Source organism: Phocoena sinus, chromosome 7 (genome assembly GCF_008692025.1).
Source record: "Phocoena sinus isolate mPhoSin1 chromosome 7, mPhoSin1.pri, whole genome shotgun sequence".
In the NCBI taxonomy this organism is placed as follows: domain Eukaryota; kingdom Metazoa; phylum Chordata; class Mammalia; order Artiodactyla; family Phocoenidae; genus Phocoena; species Phocoena sinus.
In genome coordinates this window covers 1,188,445-1,211,845 of record NC_045769.1, presented here as the reverse complement: position 1 = coordinate 1,211,845, position 23,401 = coordinate 1,188,445, and the positions used below count along the sequence as shown (strand labels likewise).

At 56.3% G+C, this 23,401-nt stretch overlaps 2 protein-coding genes across 2 annotated transcripts; both read right to left on the bottom strand.

Moving 5' to 3' along the window:
- Nucleotides 1-6,507: 6,507 nt before the first annotated feature.
- COPS9 (COP9 signalosome subunit 9) lies at nucleotides 6,508-11,147 on the bottom strand. Its single transcript, XM_032636858.1, has 3 exons — nucleotides 11,019-11,147; nucleotides 9,137-9,209; nucleotides 6,508-6,777 (listed from the first exon to the last, which is right to left on the bottom strand). Exons 1-3 carry the CDS (start codon nucleotides 11,079-11,081, stop codon nucleotides 6,740-6,742), a joined length of 174 nt encoding a protein of 57 aa, XP_032492749.1. The 5' UTR covers nucleotides 11,082-11,147; the 3' UTR covers nucleotides 6,508-6,739.
- A 4,248-nt stretch (nucleotides 11,148-15,395) lies between these two features.
- Nucleotides 15,396-16,751, bottom strand: OTOS (otospiralin). Its single transcript, XM_032638470.1, has 4 exons — nucleotides 16,672-16,751; nucleotides 16,292-16,394; nucleotides 16,149-16,175; nucleotides 15,396-15,635 (listed from the first exon to the last, which is right to left on the bottom strand). The coding sequence occupies exons 2-4, from the start codon at nucleotides 16,347-16,349 to the stop codon at nucleotides 15,451-15,453; spliced, it is 270 nt and encodes an 89-aa protein (XP_032494361.1). The 5' UTR covers nucleotides 16,350-16,394; nucleotides 16,672-16,751; the 3' UTR covers nucleotides 15,396-15,450.
- Nucleotides 16,752-23,401: the final 6,650 nt, after the last annotated feature.

Genomic DNA, 23,401 nt, shown 5'->3' with positions numbered 1-23,401 from the left:
TCCAGGGTGAAGGCCGCTCTGTCCCCTCGGAGGGCCGGTCCAGGCAGGTCTTGTCACCTCCAAGAGCCTCAGCTTATTCACGCGCAAACTGAGCACATGACCCTCCCCTCTGGAACATTCTGAGGACTGGATGGATATAAACGCTGCGCTCTAAGTTGGCTTTCAATGAAAGGCATCTTTGGAGCATTCTTCGGCTCGTCAGCAAGATGCTAAGTAAAGGAAAACTACAGCGGACTGTCCAAATGCTCTTCTCACAGCAGGTTTGGTGGTTTTCCTGTCTCAGCAGCAAAAGTTCCAGCAGGTTCCTTCAACATTTATTTAACTGCGCTGGGCACAGTTGGGGACAGAACTGAGCCTTACAAGTGACAGGATAAATTAAGTCTCAGCAAAATAAATGTTAAAGTTGAAAGTCAAAGGAAAAAAATAAAAAACAAACGAGAGCAACAGCAGCAGCCATGGACTGCCGGCTGGAGCGATCAGCTGGGTCCCCACACGGGCCCCTTCCGACAGGAAGCCTCCATCTGCCGACCCCAGGTGCCCTTCGGCGGTGCAGAGTTGTCTCTGTGCTTCCAGGACGTGGGCCAGTTCTCAGGGGAGCAGAAAACGCTGCGGTGCGGGGCAGGCTCCCGCTGAAGACGGCCCAGCGCGCCTTCCTCCAGGCAAGGCCCACCCGGCCTGCAGGTCTCAGCCAGGCCCTGACAGTCTCTCCAAACTCAGGAATTCAGCCATGAAATCCATCCCTCCTTTAGAGCTAATGTCCCTGACCTCGAAGGCCAGGCCTTCCTTCTCTGCTTCGGCTGCAAACCGAGGACCAGAGGAAACGGAGTGGGACCCCAGCTTGGGGCGGACGTAGGAGACAGGAAGAGCCGTGTGAGCGCTGTCCTCCGCCCCAGCACCCCTCACTGCTCGGGGGGCCCCCTCGCCACCCTGCTGTCGGCCCACCTGCCCGCCTCTGGGCCCTGCACACACCTGGGCCGCTCTCTCCCTCCTCTCCTGAGGTTCCCTCTCCCATTTACCTCAAGGAACGGGGATGGCCCCTGGCTGCCTGCCCTCACACCTGCCTGCACACCTGCCCTCACACCTGCCCACACACCTGCTCTCACACCTGCCCTCACACCTTTACGGTGTTTTCACAGGCTCTTTGCTTGTTGTCCTTTCCCACAGGGCTGTGAGCTCCATCTTTTGTGAAACTTTCACACACACACATCTGATCATATATATATACACACAAGTATCATCATAACCCGTGGGCTACGGTGGGTGTACAGGTGTGCACACACACACTCACCCCCAAAATGCACCTCTTTACACACCCGAGAGGCAAGTTCTATACATCAGATGAACAGGTATAAACGTGCCCGGTAACAGCCCACCTCCTGCATCTCAGCTTCCCCATCCACAGGGCCCTATGGAACCCCCTCCAGGTCAAAGGCCACTCGGTCTAGGGGGTGCAGGGCTCCCCGTGGTGTGCATGCACCAATGCTTCTTCAAGCGACGATCGTTCACTCTTTCCATGGTCTGTTGCCAGGAGGGAAAATGCTGGGACCAACCTCCTGTCCTGGTTCCACCGGGTCTCCAGTCTTCATCATGGCCACGTCCCACAGTCCCCCCACCCCGCATCAGCGTGGGCAGCCTTCCATCACTCAGAGCCCTTGCCCTCCAGTGAGTAAAGCGGCGCCTTGCTGCCTTAATGGACGTTTACCAACCTCTTGTGATTCTGAGCACCTTGAAGTACTTACTGGCCCTTTGAACTTGTTCTGCAAACCGACTTTTCAGTAACCTGTGCCCATCATTTTCCAACGCGTCACCTCCTTCGTGCCACTTTGTAAAAGTTCTCTACATCTGCAAATGCGATCACTTCAGCCCTTTGTCCGGGAGCCAGGTTTCCTGTATTCCTTCCAAATCTGCTGGTTGTCTCCTGGCTTTGTTCGTGGTCTCTGCGGAGAGAGAACGCAGCCCTTGACGAAGGGCCACAGTCCAGCACCTCTCTGCCTCCCAAACGCTGAGTCACCTGGGGCAAATCACTCGCACGATGAGAAGACAGTGTTTGTTCAAGGATAGGGACTTAGGGAAGGAAAAAACCCAAGCACAGAGCACAAGGCGTTCCTGTGACTCACGAACGTGAAAACAACACTGCAGCTCATGTTCAAGGCACCTGCTCCACCACACACAGGGCGCTGTTTCAGGTGCAACTCGAATTCACTCAGTGACCCCTCTCGTACCCGCACGGGGAAGGTGTTCACGGTACCCTCACTTCACAGGCTCAGAGGCTGCGGGTGTCCCAAGACCACCCAGGGGGAGTCGAGCTCCAGGGACGCTGTTCGCCACGGCCTCGGCTTGAGAGCTCTTCTTCTCCCCCCTCCCTCTCCGCATCCCCGTCTCAATCAGAGCTGAGGCCAGGACATTTCTGGGGGCAAAGGAGGGGGTGGTCTTGTTTGGCAGGGCCTGTTTGACCCCGGTGAGGTCTGGCCTGTCCCACCTCCGGGGTCTCTGAATTGAGGGTCTCACACGGCAGCCTCTCTCTGGCCAGATGTGACCTGAGTCCCAGGCTTTCCCTGTGAGTCACGTGTGGGCAGTTCCTGGGGCCTGGAGTTCGGTGCCCCGGCCCTGAAGCCACGAGGCACCGGCGTGGAGCTCCAGGCAGGCGCTCTGCACCCCTCTGGGTCAGGCTTCTCCCCTCCCAGCAGCACCAGGACTCAGTTATTACACCGCTGTCTGTTTACATGGATCAGACACGCACCGAGCACCTGCCACGTGGGGGACACTCTGCTCAGCTGCAGGGACAAAGGGACCAGCTGTCTTCTAGCGCAGTCACCCTGCAGGTCAGCTGACTGTCCTGGACATCACTCCACTGTCCCCTCCCCTGGACAACCTCTCTGACTGCAGAGCACTTACTGTTTCCACGGAATCACACTCCCTCGTGATGACAGCCATTAAAGCCACTTACGAGCAGTTTATTTTGTGACTTATCAGATAATAATTATTCACACACAACACAGGCACCTAAAAGGCCCCTCAGCGCGGCCGTGACCATTCAGTACTGACCCCGGCTTGATGCTGGGGGTGGACGAGTGACATGGAGGCCTCAGGACACTCGTGGGGAAGCCGCTCGTCCCGTGAGCCTTGTCGGGGAGGAGCGCGGGCAGAGCTGTGCGGGGCACTCGGGGCCTCGCCCTCTGCCCCCTGCTGAGGCCCGAACTCTTGAGACTCAGGCTCCAACAGCCAGTGGAAAGGCCCAGCACCCGAAGGCCCACCTCTGGCCTCTTGAGAGACAAAGGAGCTTTTTATTTTAGCACCCTTTTCTCAGCACTTTCTCATCTTGGCTCCGAGCAGAATTCACAGCAGTAAATTTTCTAAAGTCAATAATGTGGCTTCTTAAAAATGTGACTTGTTTTGGAAGTGCCCCTAACCCGGCTGCTCAGTGTTCGTCCAAGAATTCAGAGGCCTGTCGCCTCTCCCTGGCGGCTTCCTGAGCATCTTTCTACTCAACAAGCGGCCAGTGCAAAGGCTGACCGTGAAATGAACGTTTTCCCTCTACCCGGGAAGAAGGAGAACTCTAAGGGCAGGGGAAGTAGATGCTTTCTTCAAAGGCCATGACTGAAGTCCTCCAACAGTCCAAAGCATCAAAACAGTTCTATTCTCCAGTTGCCCCCCCAAACCTAGATTCTCAAAAACCAAAGCGTATAAAACCCATGCGCTTGACCACGTGGCTTAGGAACGGCTCCCTTCACTGGAATCCTAACTTCCAAGAGCCCGCAGCTTCACGAGGCTCCACAACACCCCACCTTAGAAGATAACACTCTCCAGGTCCCCACCCCAGCTCCCGAGCGGCGGCCCCCCATGTGCACCCTCCCCCGGAGGAAAGGGCCTTCCCAATCCTGCGAGCTGTGAGTGGGCGCTGCCCTCCTGGCTCACAGCGAGAAGCGTGGACACTGCCGACGGGCCAGGGAGTGGGACGGACAGAGGGTGCGCCAATCAGAGGCCTTCCCGAGCGCTTGCTGTGGACCCTCAACCCCCAACGGGGTGGCGCCGGCAGCGGAACAGCTGGGCACCATGGGGACCACATTCCCGTGTGGATGAAGACCTCCTGGGCCGAGAAGCCAACAGGCGGGTGCGCCCGCAGGCGGCCTGAGCCCCGGGGCCCTCTGCTCGCCAGCCTTCCACAGCTTTCCGACAAATTCTTCTTTCACTTCCAAGGACTCCAATGCAAGATGCTTCCTTCCTGTCTCTTCTCCAGCCCCCAGGAGTCTCCCTCGCCTTCTGCCCATTCTTCTCCCGGTGGCCGCAGGCACTCCGGCCAGAGTCGTGCTTTGCCATCCTCTGTTCTGCAACCGGCTGGCGGCCGAGCTTGCGGGGGAAGGTGGCACAGCTTCCCTCTGCCGTGGGCTTTCCAGACCGGCACGCAGGCCAATCTCTGTGACCCTGGCAGTTAGGAACAGAAAGTGACAAAAACGTGTTTCGTCACTGTGAGTGAAAACATACTACGGACAATGGCTAGAGCTTCTTCGTCAAAGGTATGAGCATCTCCTGAGGTAGCCACCGCTCCCCAAGGGTGCCGGCCAAGCCACAGCGAGAGAAGGAAGAAAAGAAGTGACTCTGAACCTCGGCCTCACGGTACTGAGGAAGCTGCAAGGGTTCTGTGAAAGCAAAGGAGGCCTAGAGCCTAGTGCGTAAGCAGAGGCCTAAGTATGTGCAGAAGACCCGCGCGCGCGCGCACACACACACACACACACACACACACACACACACACACACACGCACAGCTGACATTCACTGAGCACCAGACTGGTCTGAAACTCTGAGGCCAACACGGAGCCCGCTGGGGTTCTACAGCCGCGGCCTGGCAGGGAAAGGCCAGCTCCTCACCCGGGCCCACGGCAGCCCTTCCTTTGCCTGGGCTGCTTCCTCCCTGCTGAAGACCACAGACCCTGAACCGGAAGGCCCCGCGGGGACCAAGGGCTGTGTCCACCAGCGAGGAACAGAGGCCTGAGGCCGGGGAGCTGATGGGGCACGACCACCGCTCCTCGGTGACATGCTCGACGCAGGGACAACTCGGGGCACCACCGGCCCGAGACATCACCACGCCCTTGACACGGCGAAGTGCAAGCCCCGAAGGGCCGTGTTTCCATAAACCTCAACTGCGCCGGCTGCAGGGCAAGCGCCTGCTGGCCAAGGACTCACCCAAATGCCCAGATGCTCCCCACAGAGCCTTCCGGGCCTGCTCGGAGGAACCCGCTGAGGAAACGTAACTGCCTGTGACTTGACCTCAAGGACAAGCAGACGTCTCTCCCTGAGGTCAGACCGTGCAGCTCGCCTGGAGGCCCTGTCACTCTGGCTGCAGATCGGAGCTGTGAGTCTGACACAGATGTAGCCCCGAATCCCGACACAGGGCGGGGCTTCAAATGAAGGGTGTTCCCAGTTTCTCCCAAGCTGGTCTTCCCAGTGTCGCTGCCCTCGTGTCAGCCCCTTGAGCCGCGCTAGATGCCTGGCCCTCCCTCCCGGGGGCCGAGCTCCATCAGGACAGGCCTGCTAAGTGGCAGAAGCCCACTCGGCACTCATGAGAAAACAGGCAGAGGGAACGTCTCGTTCTGTTTAAAATCTCACCTGGTCTTCGGTGAAATGTCTTTCATAACCAGGCCATCGAGGTGCTCCGTTCGGCAGTTCTCACGGGGAAGGTCAGCACATCCCAACTCATCTAAGTGGCTCTGCTCGACTCTGAGCTGTGGGGACCGATGAAGCCATGTGCCCTGGGCCTTTCCTTATCGAAGGAACATTCTTCACTTCGAGACTGATATGAAATAGTAATCTTAGTGTTTACAACCATTATCAATTGCTGAGCTGGACCAGCAAGAAACTTCCCCCATAGGTGCTACGCTGTCCTTTGAGATGGACCAATGCACACGTTTCTCAGGTAGGAGGCATCTCTTTCAGAGTCATTATCGAGTTGCCCTGCTTCTTCCAGCCTCAGATTTGGGGACAGCAGCTGCTCTGACGTTAGGAGGGGAAACACGCAGCTACATGTGCCTCCAGGGGAGGGATGGGACCCGAGTAAGGTCTCACAGGCACTTCCAGGAGCCAGCCTGCACCGCTTACGGGTCTAACACAAACACCACGTTAGCAACCGTGAGCTGTCAGAATTACTCAAGGCCACAGAGCAAAAAGTGCACCATGTGGGGCTTCCCTGGTGGCGCAGTGGTTGAGAGGCCGCCTGCCAATGCAGGGTACATGGGTTCGTGCCCCGGTCCGGGAAGACCCCACGTGTCGCGGAGCGGCTGGGCCCGTGGGCCGTGGCCGCTGGGCCTGGGCGTCCGGAGCCTGTGCTCCGCGATGGGAGAGGCCACGGCAGTGAGAGGCCCACGTACCGCAAAAACAAAAAGTGCACCATGTATTTCTATGCTGAGACCTGTTTCTCTTAGCATGGAACACAGGCATGCATGTACACGTATGCACAAGGAGACGTCTAGGGATTGTAATATTCACTCAAAAATGCAAGCATTAAAATCACCCTGCAAGTAATAACATCACTGTTTTAATTGAAGTTAAGGACAAAAGGCGGTCACATTCAGAGATTAACAGGCCTCATCCAGATGGTTAAAACCATCTTTTCCTTCTTCGTTAACCATCTCCAAATTTCAAGTGATTTCCACAAGTTCTCTGGAACCATCTAAAACTGTCCTTTGAGGCGATCCACCACACCACGTCATGGCAAAGCCTGGGCAAACGCACCGCCGGACACACCTCACTGGATATCATCGTCATCAAAGAGATCTTCAAAATCTACAAAATGAACAAAATCACACATTGCTGGGGCACACGAGGTCTACAGCTGAGGAAATAACTATAAAATGAGGTATATGGTCATTCAAAACTAGAGAGAAAACAGTGAACAATCTGATAAAGGACTTTTCCCAGGACAGGCTCTCAATTTTATCCAACCGGGGCTCATACAGTCCAAAGGGACAGTAGTCCAGAGTGCACCTTTACTCTTGTTTCTATTTAGATGACAATCTTAAGAAAATGCACGAGGGTGTGTTCTGGACCACGTGGGCGACCCCTCACAGCCGTGACTGCGTGCCCGTGAGCGCGGCCAGGGCTCTGCTCTCGCCAACGCTGCGTGGAGGGCAGGGGAGGTGGGCTGAAGCTGCCTGCGCTCGCAGCTGTGAGCAGGAAACTGCAGAGCTGGGGGGAGAAAGGCGGTGGAGGGACAGAGCCCCGTGAGAACGACTCCCTTTAAGAGAGTCTGACCTACAGTTAAGCTTGAGAAACAGCCTGAGCCCCATTCCCACTAGAAGAAACGCCAGAAATTCACAGCGCACTGCATCCTGCGAGGGGCTCAAAGCCAAACTCATGGTTATCTGTCCTTCTGTTTACTTCTTTGTATATTTTCTACATCCCCACCACGGGTTATGTGTTACTTTCACAAGAAGAGAAAAAGCCACTCGTGTACCATGCACTGAGAACATGCAGAGTAAACGAAGAGCCATTAGGAGGACGGGTTGGTCCCCACACCCCTGCTCCCCAGGGAAAGGCGGCACCCAGGCACCTCCTGCCCCGCCCCGCCCCCCCACGGCCCCACCGGGCCCGCCTCTGCCACCGCCTGGCCTGGCCTGTGGTCCCGCACCTCCGCCACTGTCCCCCTGCGCCCACCTGTCTGGGCTCTCGCCCCGAGCCGTCCCGGCCCACCCCGTCTAGCGCTCCCATTCTGTAAAACACTGAGTGAGCAGAGCGAACCTGGCTCGGGGTTTGAACTCCACTGCCTAGGGGACGACAGGCCATCAAAACCTATCTGTTCAATCATGAGTGAAAAGGACTACGGACAAGTCCTTCCAAAGGCCACTCGGCTTCATCGCGGGAACAGCTTCCGGCACACCTGGGCCGTCACAACCTGCCGGGCGGCGTCTGCTCTCCTGCGCCCCTTCTCTTCCCTGCCGGACTCGGACTCGGAGGGAGAAGCACCCTCATCTGCTCCCGTGCTCACCTGGCCTGAAGGCCTGGGTCCTTCTCACAGGTGCTCTGTCAGAATTAAAGGGCTGTTGGTGGATATCACGTGACCTTGAACTCTAGAACACAGCCAACTGTCTCTAAGCCCCGGGCTGGCAGGGCAGGAGGGGGGCTTGCAAGGAGACCCTCAAAATGTGAGTGGATCGTGCCGCACTGGGGACCATACACCCCTACCCGGGTGAGGTCCTAGCGGCGGCTCTGCAGCCCGTGCTCCCCACACCTGCTCCCCCGGAGAACTTAACAAACGTCACCCCCCTCAGTCCTGCGGGGACGCTGCCTGGGGAGAGCAGCTGGGCTCCCTGGGAAGGCTGCCCTCGTGCAGCAGCCTGGCTTCTCTCGTTAGGCAACAACTGCAAAGCAGCCAGAAAAAACAACACGGGCTCGGGCCAGAGCGGTTCGGGGCCCCTGAAAACCAATATGGCAAGGCAACATCCTGGCTGCCACTAACGAGTGACGAAAGTTCTCTGTAGTGGCAGGCACCCTGGATGACAGACGAAAGGTAAGAGATAAAATACCACTTTACTCTCCTAAGAAAGCGATCTTGTGTTTCTTATGATTTAACCCTTGGTAGGGATGAATATACCCTATAGGAACAAGGCCTTAAGAAACCAGAAGGGGACACAAGAAGGACCCCCTCAAACATATATGAAGATTTCCTATAAAGTTGGTTTCTCACTGTTTATTTGATAAAACCCCACCCATGTTCCTGAAGCTAGCATTAAGCCCTTACATGCGAGTAGCTCCCGGTGTCAGAGAAAAGGGGCGGAGAAGAGCAGGAGTGTGGCCGCCGCTCTGCACAGGCAGAGCCCAGGGGACAGGAACCCAGTGGCGAACAGGGAGAGGAAAGCAAACCAGCCATCGCGAGAGAGGGGCGACGAGAAAGCCAGACAGACCAGACCCTGCTACAGTTTCAGGTGTCCAAGTGCACGTTCATGGCTCAAACTCAACAACTGGAACATAAGACTGGAAGCCTTTTTCCCTCCTGAAAAGCAGGGCTGCACGGCGTTCCAAGAATGGCACAAGATCTGGCCTGTACTGGTCTACGATCCAAGTCACTCATGTCACAAAGCTGCTCCACGGCATAACTTGCAGAAGAAACAGATTAAAACCGGCCAGCCAATCCCAGCGTCCTTACCGTTAAAAAAGTCCGCGTGAACTGCCTTTTCATTGGCCGCCAAGTCCATCAGGAGCCCGGTGCTGCCTCCTGCCTGGGGAGGGAACGGAAAGCTCATGGCAGCGGGGTTTTCCGAGAGAACGGGTGGTATAAGTGCCACGCAGGCTCCAGACCACTCCTGGGCAGAAAGTGTCCAGGTCGGAGACAACATTTAGTCCAGGGGAAGGGAGGGAGTGCGCGCGGGGCTGGGGAGGCGGCATTCCAAGGAATTACGGCGAGGGTCCCCTCGGTCGGACGTCCTCGACTCCTCTCGCCTTTTCCGTAGAGTCCTGCCATTGCCCCAAACAGCGGCACTGCTGCGCACACCTGGACAAGAGGCCCCGAGCGCGCGCAAAACTGAGCCTGACCACTGCTCTGCTCTGGACTGCTCTTGAGTGTTAAACCATTTCCCCTGAGAAACTGACCTGCTGACCTGGGGTTCTGGGGAGGGGGGCGGGGCCATCACGGGCCTTCCCACTGCCACCACTCAACGGTGGCAGTGAAACAACGCCACAACCAAAGCTGGGCAACGTGGCGAGGATTCTGAGCCTCTTTTAGAGTCACATGGCGACAGCCAGAGCAGAGGCCTCTGGTGGCAGCACCCTGGACGGCTGGCCCTCAGGCCCTGCTGCCACCCTGACTCCCGACTGCCACCCTGACTCCCGACCGCCCCAGGCTGTCTGCCCTGCCTCTTGCTGGCTCAAAGGGCGGAGCACCTCCCGTGATCCCTTAGCAGCAGGGACTCTCAGAGCCTTCCTTCCCTCCTCAGGCGCCCTCCCCTGCCCCGTCCCCACAGGAAGCTGTGCAGATTCTACCTGTGACACAGCTGCAGAGTTTGCGCCTACCTCCCTCTGGAGGCACTGCCTTCATTCAGACCCTCCTCGCGCCCCCTGTCCCCCTGTTTGTACTGCCCCACTCTCTCACCCCAAACCCTCCAGAGCGACGGCGCCACGAACCAGTCACAGCCGTCACTCCGCACCTTAAAGCCCTCCAGCGACTCCACGCTTGCCTAAGGTAGCGCCTGGAGCACAGGGCTGAGAAGCAGGGGGTGAGTGCAGGTGCCTCGGGGGCTGGGGTGCAGAGGGCCCACCTGTCCCAGGACGGCTACAGGCCATGCACCATCTGTCCCCCAACCCCGCCTGCCCGGCTCCATCCCATTCCCGCTCTCCCAGGCACGACGTGCCGTCCCCTAGACCCTGCAGGCCTCGCTCCCGATCCACCAGGCCTCGCCCAGGGACGCCCAGGAGCACACAGAATGGGTCTGTTCCCTCTGAGGTTTGACAAGGAGAAATCGAGGTCCGGACCCCGCGAAGCCGGCCTGACACTCCGAGCACACACCGCCAACACCAGACAGGAACGCCCTGTGCCCAGAGGATGGGGTGACACAACCACCCTCGCAACTGCCCCGCGCGGAGCACAGACCTGCCAGGCGCCCCTCTCCCCCGCTCCGCGGGCTGGCGGCCGCTTCTTTCCCAACCAAGGGCCGTTGGTCAGCCGAGCTCTCGTCTCCCCTCCTCCCAGACGGGGACTCGCCCCCGCCGCGCCACAGCACACCATCCCGGCCGGGGCCTACCTCCTCCCCAGCACCTGGCACGAGCTCAACCCCGTCCCCGGGGTCCCCACCAATCGCTCCTGCGGGGCTCCAGGCCGCGGGCACCGACGCTCACCGCAACCCCGGCCCGTAGCCATCCCGGCCGCCACCTCACTGGGTTCCCGGAGGCCCCATTCTCTCGCCCGAGATAGGAACCGCCGGGACGGCGAGCGCGCCCATGCAGGCCGCCACCTTCTCTCGCCCCAAACCCGGCCCGCGCCCGACAGCTGGCCTTGGCTCCGCTCCCGCCCGGCCCGGCGCCGCCCGCCTTACCTCGTCCAGATCCACGTAAGGCCCCGCACCCTCGGGAAACATCTCGTCCACCGCCGGCTTCATCCCCGCCTGCAGCTCCGGCGTCCCCGACCCACTTCCGGCCCGCTGACTCCCTCTTCCGGTGCAAGCCCCGCCTTGGCAAGTCTAGACTCGAGAGGACGGCCGACTCTATGGTTTCCTCCCCCCACCATCTGGCAGGTCTAGCCGCCGGAGGACCTTCCACGCTATGGTCCGCTCCTCCATTAGTCGGGGCGGGCAGGACTGGCCTGGTTGGGGCTGGGGTGGGCGGGGTCTCCGCGTGGCTGCCGGCACACAAGGGAAGGCGAGACTTCACCGCGGCCCCAGACAGTTTGGACCTAAGGGCCTGACACTGCCAGGTGCCCAGGAAATACCCATTAAAGAATATGCGTGGGTAACAGAGTAAAAAGGCAACCCACAGAATGGGAGAAGATATTTGCAAACCATATATCTGATAAGGGATTAATATACAGAATGTACAGAGAACTCCTAAAATTCAACAACAGAAAACAAGGAGTCTGATTAAAAAATCAGCAAAGGACTGGAATAGACATTTATCCAAAGAAGATTTATAACTGGCCAATAAACCTATGAAAAGATGTTCAACATCACTGATCATCAGAGAAAGGCAAACCAAACCACAATGAGATACCACCCCACATCCATCGGGATGGCTACTGTCAAAACCCCAGCAAATACCAAATGTTAGCAAGGATGTGGGGAAATTGGAACCCTTGTGCACTGTTGGTTGGAATGTAAAATGGTGCGGCTATTGTAGAAAACAGTATGGAGTTTCCTCAAAAGTGAAACATAGATTTACCGTATGGTCCAGGATTCCACTCTGGGCATATACCCTAAAGAATTGACAGCAGGGTCTCGAAGAGATATTTGTACACCCACGTTCACAGCAACATTTTTCACAATGGCTAAAATGTGAAAGAACTCGGGTAGGTATCCACCAACATTCGAATGGCTGAGCAAAATGTGGTCCATCCATACGGTAGAATATTATTCAGCCTTTAAAAGGAAGGACATTCTAACAGCTGCTCCAATGTGGATGAACCTTGAGGACACTATGCTTAGTGAAATCTCCAAAAGACAAATACTGTATGATTCCACTTATATGAGGTACGCAGGGTAATCAAATTCATAGAGACAGAAAGTAGAATGGGGCTGGGGGAGGGGGAGGGGGAGTTAGTGCTTAATGAGGAGAAGAAATAGCCTGGAGATGGATGGTGATGATGGTCACATAACAATGTCAACGCACTTAATGCCTCTCAAAAATACTTAAGGTAGTAAATGTTCCGTTCTATGTATTTTATCATAAGTTTTTTAAAAGAATATGAATGAGAGAGAAGTGAGGGCAGAAGGGAGAGGGGAAGGGATGGTGGGGAAGGAGAGCATGAGATATCTGAGCTAGACTTTTAGAAGTACGTATGCTTGGGGGCTGGGCTGCCAGAGAAGTGGGGGCGGGGAGGGGGAGGGGGAGGGTGTTTCCAGGGAGACGGGAATTGAGCCTAGATTGAGCAGGGATTGTGGCCCTGGGTCAGGCGTGGGTGGACAGCGCAGGGCCAAGGGAGAAGGGAAAGTGACTGGCCGGGTGGGTGAGCCTCCAATGTCACCATGACACGAGTCACCACAAGTGCCCGAGGGAAAGTCAGACCAGTGGAGCCTGAGTCCATGGTACCAGCCAACTCCCCTTCTGAGTAGTTTCAAAGCACAGGGACCCCCATTCCTGTGGAGAGGTGAGGTCTCCAGGAGAGCGGGGCACAGAGTCCACCCCAGGGGACACTGATGTTTATGGAGGAACAGAAGCAGGGCAGTGATGTCACAGGGGTGGAAGGACAGGGTCGGCTCGGGTGACCCCCGAGAGCACCAGGGGATTGGGCTTGTCGCTGGGTGATCCCATCCAGACCATATCCTTTGAGAGTGAAAGGGACCCTATTGGTGACTGCTCCAGGACAGCAGGTGTGAACAAAGAATGTCCCCGGAGGTATCAGTAAACAAAGGATGTTGAGGGCCTCGGCCCCCAGCCTCTGCAGCGGCTCCCACTGTGTACCCTGAGGGGATTCAGGATGGAGGAAAGCAGGATCCTGGCCCTTGGGAGAGTTCAGGTGCATATCAAAGGAGTAATTTCAGTGAGCCCAGACGCTTGCATCCTCCCATACAAAGAAAAGCACTAAATTTATTAACTTGAGATGTCTGGTTTTCTCTAATTAGCAGGAATCTTTTGATGTCCCAACTACCTAGTCTTTTTTGGCAAAAACTATAGATCCTGGCTCCTCCCTTCCCTCTTCAGGACCATGAGACCTGAGAGGCTGTCTCCTGAGCTTAAGTCCTCAGTATGTCTGCCAAATAAAACATAATTCTCAACTTCTAGGTTGTGCGTTTTTTTTCAGTCGACACGGGCATTGACTGCTGGGCACAGCGGGCGTGTGGTCCCCCAGGCCATCAGCGGCCAAGGTAGGGATGAGAAGACAGTGGCTGCCGGTGGTGCTTGTTGGCAGCAAGCATTGAGGGGTGAAGCCAGCTGAGGACATGGGGCAGGAAGTGGAGGGGTCCCCCGCCACCAGGTCTGACTGTGAAGGGAAACCAAGAGGGGTGCACAGAAGGGAAATGAAGCTGTGTGTGCTCAGGTGAACAGAGAGGGTCACAGCCAAATCTGAGTCCTAAATGGGGAGCCAGGTGCCCCCGGGGCCACAGGGCAGGCAGGTAGGGCATCTGCTGAGGTTTGCTTGAGGGTGGGGCTTTCTTCTTCTGAGAACAGAAGGGCAGCTGGGACTTTGAAGACACGTAATAATGCAGCTATGTGTCTTGGGTGGTCATGGGAGTGTCCAAGAGGGGACACAGCTCTGGCCAGGGCACCCCAGGGGCTTCCCCGGAAGGTACATGGGAGGCAGTCCTTCGAGCACTTTTGAGGGGCATCTGGAGCCGTCATTCTCCAATGCTTGACGTAACTGGGTACATGAAAATCCGAGTGGCATGTAAATGACCACACACACACAAACACACACGCACGCACACGAATTAACACACAGGTCAGCACCATGTCCAGGGGGTGAGGGTGCCTTTCGTCTGGTACGTTTGGTCAAGGCCCAGCTCCCACAAGTGGACTCTCATAGGAGTCGGGACGTGTGTGTGTGTGTGTGTGTGTGTGTGTGTGTGTGTGTGTGTAGTTAATTTACAGAAACCAAACTCAGACCAGCTCAAGGGGGAAAAGAAACAAAGAACGTACTGGCTTTTCCCGAAGCGACAGGCTAGGCCAACAGATTCTTCCTCATTCACATTGAAGCCTGGACACAGGGAGGGAAGCTACACGTTGGCCACAGGAGGTGGAGACAGAAGTGAGGGCAGGAAGCCTTGCTGGACGGCTGGGGCCAGCGGGCAGCCACTGTCTAGGCACCGTGGCCACCTCCCCTCCCCCTCCCAGGTCCCTCCCAGCACAGCTGGGTGTCCATGCCAGTGTCCCGGGAGAGAAATCTCAGAATAACCCCTACTTCTCACTCACCTTAAAGGACAGCCTGCAGACCCTGGAGGCTGCACACAGGATGGAGTTCATTCCCATCACATATTTCCAACGAACAGAACACGCAGCACACGAGTTTCACAAAACCTTACAAAATTCTTATTATGTGTAATGGTTTCTATGGTTAGCAGCTAGTACAAATGCCAGTGTCTAAAGTTAAATAGGAAGTATTTTCTATTATTTTATTTTAAAGACAAGCAGCTTGCAGCCCATTAAACCGATTTCTTCTCCATCTGATGGGGTGGGGCCCGAAGTTCGTGCGTCCTGGCTCTGCCCAGGGCAGGCAGCCCCACTCCCCCCAAGTCCCCTAATCTGCACTGCTGGTGGTCATGTTTTGGGGGCCCTTCTGCCTGCAGAACCAGCGCCCAGGCACCCAGCAATGCCCACAGACAGCTGCCCTGGTGTGAGTTGAGCATGAGGGGTGGAGCCCTGGCAGGGCGTCCAGCCCAGGGAGGCCGCTGTGGGTCTGCCTGCTGTCCAGCTCGGTGGCCAAGGCGGTGGGGGGGGGGGGGGTTCCTGGGGCACAGCTGCCTGGATGGGACCTGGGTCCCGTCAACAAGCCAGGCAGTTAGCTGGTGTCTGCTTGCCTCAGTTTCCCCACCTACACTCTGGGGATCCTCCTAGGGTCAGTGTGAGGACAGGGGGAGTCACAGTTGGTGCACAGTTGGTGGACAGAAACCATGCACAGGCCTTTCTAAGAAGTGTTCCCTGATGGGCAAGAGGGGCCAGGCTGATTTGTCAAATGAGAGAGTAAGTGGAGCAGAGTGGAGATGCTTCTCCTAAGAAAACCAAGAAGACCACCACGCGCGTCGTGCATTCAAGTCAGGAGTTTATTCAGTACGAGGCCGGCCCGACTCCCACGGGCTGGGGGCCCCCTGCCCCGGATGCTCACTCCTCCCTGTAGGGGACGTGGAAGCCCAGGGTGGTCCCCAGCGGGAAGTGGGCGAAGAAGGTGCGGGCCATGTCCTCCAGCTGGGGGTAGGCCCCCAGGGCCTGGAAGTGTTGCACATAGTTCCAGAAGTCGGACGTGGAGAAGGGCCAGTAAGGCATGGCCGGCAGCTCCGCGTAGGGGTCTAGAGGGAGGACAACCGTTGCTCAGGGGCTGAGCCACCCCACCTGCGCGGAGGCACTGAGCCTGGACATCCGAGGAGCAGCTGTGGGTAACACCAGCCCTGCCCCTCAGAACTCCTGGCCTGGGGGACAGAGGAGGGGAGAAGGGCGGAGTCTGGCCCATCCTGCAGACACTGAGCGGGATGCAGGGCATCCGGGTGGGATTCGGAGGACACCACAGCCCCCAGCCTTGGAGTCTGGATGCTCTGCACCAAGGTGGGACTAGGGGCCTGAGATGAGAATGCTGGGGTCCTCGGGGGCTCAGAGGGTCTCTCCTGCCCGGTGTGTCCCCAGTGGCTGGAGGACAGGGCCCAGGGAAGAGGCTGAAGTCCCTCTGCCAGTGCGGCTCAGCCTACACCTGAGCCGGGGCTCCCACTTCCCCTGCTCTGGACCGGAGGCCAGCTCCCACCCGGCCACTCTTCTTCCCCCACCGCCCCCAGACACGTGAGACCAGAACCAGGAAAGCAGTACGGTACCTCCTTCCTCCTGCACCGGCTTGGCCCCTGCGAGGGAAGGGAGAGAAGTCACCCCAGAGGCCCCCCAGGAAGGACCTCACCACCCACCCGTACCCCAGTGCCTAGACAGGACAGCACAGGAGGACAGGCAGGCAGCCCCTCACCTGCCAGAGGTCCCAGCAGGAGGCAGAGGGCCAGCCCAGGCACCAGGCAGGTCCTCATCTTCCCCAGGTCTGTCCCCCACCGACCAATGGTGCTCAGGTCCACCTGCAGCAAGAGGAACCCGGACAGGTGAGACCACCCACCCCTCGGACCGCCACTTCTCCCGCCACCCACAAGTGGGCCACTCCTGGGAAAACAGCTCTGGTAAAAAGAGAAGTTGCCGGTGTTTTCATGACAATTTCAATTTCAGTGGCTTCAAACCTTTCTTCTGAGGCTAACCCCCGAGGCAGAATCAGTTGGCCTTATTTAATTTAACTATTTAAGGAATGCACCCCCACCCCCACCACCCCCCACCCCCGCATATGCCCTCCCCAGAGGTTACCTCGCAGCTGCTGTCCCCCAGCCGTGTAGCCTGACGGGCGTCTGCTGTCAGCGCACAGGCTCCTCTTTATAAAAGGCCAGGGACAAGGGGCAGACGTCACCTCCGTGAACCTTCAAACTGAATATTCCAGCCCCGCCCAGAGGACTGAGGGCTTCTGTGACCCTGCTGGCAGCCAACTCCCAGGAGTCCACTTTTGGGAATCTGATCCAAAGATCAAATTGGGAGAAAAACATTTTTGCACAGGCCTAAGGTTTGAGGACTGAATTCAACATTGGTACTCAAAATAAACCCAATTTCCTTTCTACCAGGAGAGAAAGACATTCGAAGTCTGACATTGGGGCTGCAACGCCCCCCTTGTGGGAGCAGGGTAATCATAGAGCTGCCCCGGGGACAGGCAGGAAGCGGGGTGTCCAGCCTGATGTCCCGCCTCCAGACTGGCGCCTCTGGCTTATAAGCAGTGATTAAGTCTGTCGCCACGCAAGACAGCTACTTAGCAGGTGACCATTACAGGTTACTCAGGTATGAGGGGACTATAGCCCCCAGATGCACAGGAAGGATGTCTTCTGGCAGAGAAGCCCCAGCAGAATTTAGGGGTTCGAGTCCCCGGCTCCACCAGAATCTGCTCACACGTCCCCACCCAAGTGAGGAGGGGCTATTCTTCCCCCCAGAATGCCCAGACTTTCAGAGATGGGACCCGAGAGTCCTCTGTTCAACCTGCCTGTGATGCGGCCACACACCAGGCTGAACTTTGGGTTTTATTTCCAGAAGTCGGACCCTGTGCCTCCAAGAGAGAAATTCTTTTAGGGAAGCTGAGCTGGGGTCCTCAGGTGGGCACTTGGTAACTGTGTCGGCGTCCCCAGAACCTCTCCCAGGTTCGCTAGGGGGCCCCCAGGATTCAGCAGAGGCCATGCTCACAGCTGGATTCAGGACAGAGAAAGGATACAAAGCAACATCAGTAAAAGGAAGAGGCTGGTGGGGACAAGTCGGGGACCAGGCGTGAGCACACGACACACTTAGCTCTCTGCCACCAGCCATGATGAGACTGTGAGGTGCTGTCTCCCCGGGGAGCCCGTCGGAGACACAGTGCCTGGGGCTTTTCCTGGGAGTGGTCGCGGGCACCTGTGCCTGGTGAAGGTTCCAGACTCCCAGGAGGAAGCAGCACTCCGCAGGAGCCTCACTTGGCACAAACGTCTAGGGGCAGCGAGGCCGTCTGCTCCACGAGGGGGCTGGGGCCCCTCCCGGGAGCTCCCAGCCCAGGGCCAGCCTCGCGGGCGGGCCTGTCTGAGGGGCTTTTCTGCACAGCACAGATGCTTTCTGGTTCTCTATCTGCCCCTGGCTGGGAATTTTAAGCTCTGAGTGCCTCATTTCCTTTTCCCAAATTCACCAGCACACTTAGAAGCTACCAGCCAACCCAACAGTCTTTACTCCTTATTCCCACTGAGGGACTGTGACAGCAGCTGCCTGGTCACCCACAGCTGTGCCTCCTGTAGGCACTTGGCTTCGGGACTCGGTCTTGCACTTGGTGCCGTGGACGACGGAGGCCCTTGACCACTGCGAATGGCGCCACTGATGTCAGAGGCCAGAGAAGCAGCTCCAGAGCCCCTCCTGATCTCTGTAATCCCCTGGGCCCCTCTCCCGGCTCCAGTACTCCACCCAACAGGGCCACTCGGAGCGTAAGGGGACACAGGGTTTAGGTAGGAACAGGCCTTATGCAGTGCGGGGAGCTGAGGATGTGAAGTCTGGAAGGGCGGGCGGGAACCAGCCTCCGCGGGGTCTTGCGTCTGTGCGTTTCGGGCCCAGCGTTGCGGTGGGCCTGGGACCGCCGGTGCTCTGCGGGGGAAGTGTGCAGCTGGCCGGGGCGTGGCGGGGAGCGGGGACCAGCCGGTCTTGCTACCGTCCTCACCGCGTTGTCCATCACTAACGGTTCCATGTCTGAAGACGATGTGCGAACATCCCTGTGATGTTAGGGAAAATGAAATAAAATTACAAGTACTTATTTTATAACTGATTACTTCAAAAAAACCACTATACATAGAAAAAGTCCACAAGTAATGAGCAGTGATGATGTTGGGAGCCATGGGTATATATGTTTTTCCTTCTTTGTGGGTATTCGTGTTTTCCTTAATTCATTACTTTTATTTTTTTAACTGAATTTTTATTTTATATTGGGGTAGAGTTGATTTACAAAGTTGTGTTAGTTTCAGGTGTACAGCACAGTGATTCAGTTATACACACACATATTTCCATTCTTTTTCACATTCTTTTCCCGTATAGGTTATTACAGAGTATTGAGTAGAATTCCTCCCTGTGCGGTACAGTAGATCCTTGTTGATTATCTATTTTATATATAGGAGTGTGTGTATGTCAATCCCAAACTCCTAATTTATCCCTCTCCCACCTTTCGCCCTTGGTAACCATAAGTTTGTTTACCTTTATAATGGGAAAAAAAAATCTTAAAAAAACCCACCACCCTAAGCTCCCTGTTACTTAGCTTTCTGATCTGCTGGCCTGGGTCAACCTCCTGGGTCTTCCATAACCACCCCCAGGTGTGTCCACCCCCAACCTTTTCTTGCCCCCTGAGTTCTTCAAGCTCCTCTCCCTTGCTGACTTGCTGACTTGCACACAGAACGTCTTGGGCACCACCTGGAGGGCTCTACCTGGAGGGGCTACACCTGAAGGGTCCCACCTGGAGAACCCCAACTGGGGCCCACTCCTCTGCCCCCTGGAGGATGGCCCCTTCACCCCCTCACCAGGTAGCCTTCCCCCAGTGACCCTTGGTGGGGCTCTGCACACCCAGCCGTGTACTGTTCTTTTTCGACCCCAAAGCAGTGGTTCTCACACTATGTATAGATCACCCAGGGATCCTGTTAAAATGCAGTTCTGATTCAGCAGGTTGGAGGTAGAGCCTGGGACTCTGCATCCCTCAAGGCTCCCAGGAGATGTCTGTGCTGCTGGTCCCAGAGCACATTTAGGGTAGGGAGGCACGCACGAGCAGGTTCTCCACCTGGGCGGTGTCAGAATCACCTAGGGGACATGGCAGAATGCAGATCCCTGGGCCCCTACCTCTCAGAGTTCTGATTCAAGAGCTCAGGGGTGGGCCCAGGACTCTGCCTTTCTATCACATTACCAGGGGTGCGCTCAGCAGATCCAGGGCCAGGCTTTGAGAGCTGCTGTCCAAAGAAGTTCTTAACCCTGGCTGCACATGGGGACCACCTGCAGAGCTTTTAAATAGTCAGGATTTCCAGTCCCCAGGCTCCTGAGGCAGGATGCCAATATAATGGTTCAGGGGTGGGACCCAGGTTGGTGGTGGTGAAATCTCTGAAGCCTGGTTGACTGCCCCTGCCCCTGCCCCTGCCCCTGCCCTGCCCTGCGCAGCACCCTCCCTGTGGACGCCTCGGAGGCCTCCAAAGGTCCCACCTGCCTGCGGTGAGAAGCAGCTCTGGTTGCAATATACGGGTCTTGAGGGACGAAGTGGACAGAAGCTGCCCGTCTCCCGCTTTGCTACCCAGGCAGAGAGAGGGGCCGGGCTGCGGGGCTCTGCCAGCTGTGCGGGCAGGCGGGGCCGGGGCGGCCGACCTGGGGACCCTTCACCTCTGCAGCTCCACCTGCCCCAGGGGCGGCCTGGTTCCCGTCCTCCCGGGCCAGTGCCCCAGTTGCTCCCATTAGGAGGTCTCGGGGCGCCCCCTGCTGCCAGCTCGGGAGCACCAGGTGTGGCCTCCGGCTACGGTGCCTGAGCCCCGCACACACCAGAGCCTGCGCCCCCCAGGACAAGCACCCGGCCCACCTCGGGTCTCCTGAGGGCAGGAGGGCGCTTGCGTCACAGTTCTTTCAGCCGTCCCAACGCAAGCCAGAGCCCTGTTCACTATGAAGTCCTAAAGCCACAGGTCCTCCGGAACACAGGCCCCCCTGCCGGGTGCTTCTGGAGGCCCCTCCTCCCTGAACCCCCCCCAGGGCCACCCTCAGCGCGCCTCCACACGCCGTGTTGATCTGCTTCTGGAAGGGTCCACGCTGCTCACCCAGTCCGCTCCCGGGGCCCCTGTGGCCAGACCGCTTTGCTGTCGGACCCCGAAATGTGCCCGCCGCTTCAATGCTGGGGAACTTGCTCCCCAGTCCAGGAGCCCCGCCTCCTCTGGAGCTCCGCCATCTCCCAGCCCACGTCACTCTGTCCCACGTCCCTGGTCCCAGCAGGTGACGCTGCCTCCTTCTTGGCTCCGTGTTTTGCCCACTTCCTTTCTGAGCCTGAGGCTCCTAAGAGAATCCGAGTGTCCCGGGCCTGGAACAGCTCCTGGCCAGGGTGCAATGGGCTGGCTGAGAGCACGGACTGAGCACCTGGGTCAGGTCAGAGCTTGGCCGGTTCAGCTGGTCAGTGTGAGAGCCGGGTCCTGCCGGCCACTCACTCGGCTGTCCCTGCGCCCAGCTGCGCTGCCCTCACTCCCCACCATGACCCAGTCCCGCTTGAGAAGCGCCCGCCCCTCCGTTCCTGCTCGGGGAGGGGACGCCTCTCACAGACACATTCTTTTGTTTTGTTTTGTTTGTTTTTTACATCTTTATTGGGGTATAATTGCTTTACAATGCTGTGTTAGTTTCTGCTTTATAACAAAGTGAATCAGTTGTACATATACGTATGTCCCCATATCTCTTCCCTCTCGCGTCTCCCTCCCACCCTCCCTACCCCACCCCTCTAGGCGGTCACAAAGCACCGAGCTGATCTCCCTGTGCTATGCGGCTGCTTCCCACTAGCTATTTACCTTACGTTTGGTAGTGTATATATGTCCATGCCTCTCTCTCACTTCGTCCCAGCTTTCCCTTCCCCCTCCCCGTGTCCTCAAGTCCATTCTCTAGTAGGTCTGTGTCTTTATTCCTGTCTTACCCCTAAGTTCTTCATGACATTTTTTTCCTTAGATTCCATATATGTGTGTTAGCATACGGTATTTGTATTTCTCTTTCTGACTTACTTCACTCTGTATGACAGACTCTAGGTCCATCCACCTCACTAAGAATAACTCAGTTTCGTTCCTTTTTATGGCTGAGTAATATTCCATTGTATATATGTGCCACATCTTCTTTATCCATTCATCCGATGATGGACACTTAGGTTGTTTCCATCTCCTGGCTATTGTAAACAGAGCTGCAATGAGCATTTTGGTACATGACTCTTTTTGAATTATGGTTTTCTCAGGGTATATGCCCAGTAGTGGGATTGCTGGGTCATATGGTAGTTCTATTTGTAGTTTTTTAAGGAACCTCCATACTGTTCTCCATAGTGGCTGAACCAATTCCCATTCCCACCAGCAGTGCAAGAGTGTTCCCTTTTCTCCACACCCTCTCCAGCATTTATTGTTTCTAGATTTTTTGATGATGGCCATTCTGACCGGTGTGAGATGATACCTCATTGTAGTTTTGATTTGCATTTCTCTAATGATTAATGATGTTGAGCATTCTTTCATGTGTTTGTTGGCATTCTGTATGTCTTCTTTGGAGAAATGTCTATTTAGGTCTTCTGCCCATTTTTGGATTGGGTTGTTTGTTTTTTTGTTATTGAGCTGCACGAGCTGCTTGTAAATTTTGGAGATTAATCCTTTGTCAGCTGCTTCATTTGCAAATATTTTCTCCCATTCTGAGGGTTGTCTTTTGGTCTTGTTTATGGTTTCCTTTGCTGTGCAAAAGCTTTGAAGTTTCCTTAGGTCCCATTAGTTTATTTTTGTTTTTATTTCCCTTTCTCTAGGAGGGGGGTCAGAAAGGATCTTGCTGTGATTTATGTCATAGAGTGTTCTACCTATGTTTTCCTCTAAGAGTTTGATAGTTTCTGGCCGCCTTACATTTAGGTCTTTAATCCATTTTGAGCTTATTTTTGTGTATGGTGTTAGGGAGTGATCTAATCTCATACTTTTACATGTACCTGTCCAGTTTTCCCAGCACCACTTATCGAAGAGACAGCCACATTCTTTGTTCCCAAACCCACAGGCTCTGATTGTATTTGTCATTTTAAGAAAAGGATTTAATTAAGTACCATGAAAGCTAATGAATGTGAACAGAGTTTTGTGCGTGAAAACTCAGTTGCCTTGGAAGGGCCCGCTCGAGGTGAACATTGCCGGAAACTACTGTCAAGTGTGGGTTGGAGAACTCTGGAAAGCTGGAACCGGGACAGACCCGAGCGTTCTGAGGAATCAATCCCACACCTGACATCACGGACGGCGCATCCGAAAGTGGGCTCCAGGGGGCGCCACGCTCACTGGAATCCGAGGATAGCTGGTCAAAGCCCGCGAAGGCAGAGGGGAGATTCGGGAGTTACATGCCTAAGGCCCGTGTGATTCTTCATAAAAATCATTCCTTCCTTTAAATGATCTGTGAGAATTTCTGACCAGGTCCCGGTTCACTCCACGAGAAGCCTTCTGAGCGGAGGCGACCCTGGCCTGGGGTGGAGTGAGGCCAGGCAGCGGGGACCCATCCGGTGCTGGGGTGGACCGGTAGAATGCAGGACACCCCGATACTCAAAAGTATTCATTGATTATTTGAGATTCTGATCTAACTGGGCCTGTATTTGTATTTGTGAATCTGGCAGCTCAGAGCCATGTGGCCCTGCCTGGCCCGTGGTGACAAACCCAGGCTCTGGCCCAGAGCCAAGGCTTTAGACTCCAGCAGGCGGTGAGAGGAGGCTCCAGCTCTGGGGGCAGGGCAGGCATGGGAGGGTCTTTTCCAAGATGCTTCTTCCTGGAGCATCACAAAGGTC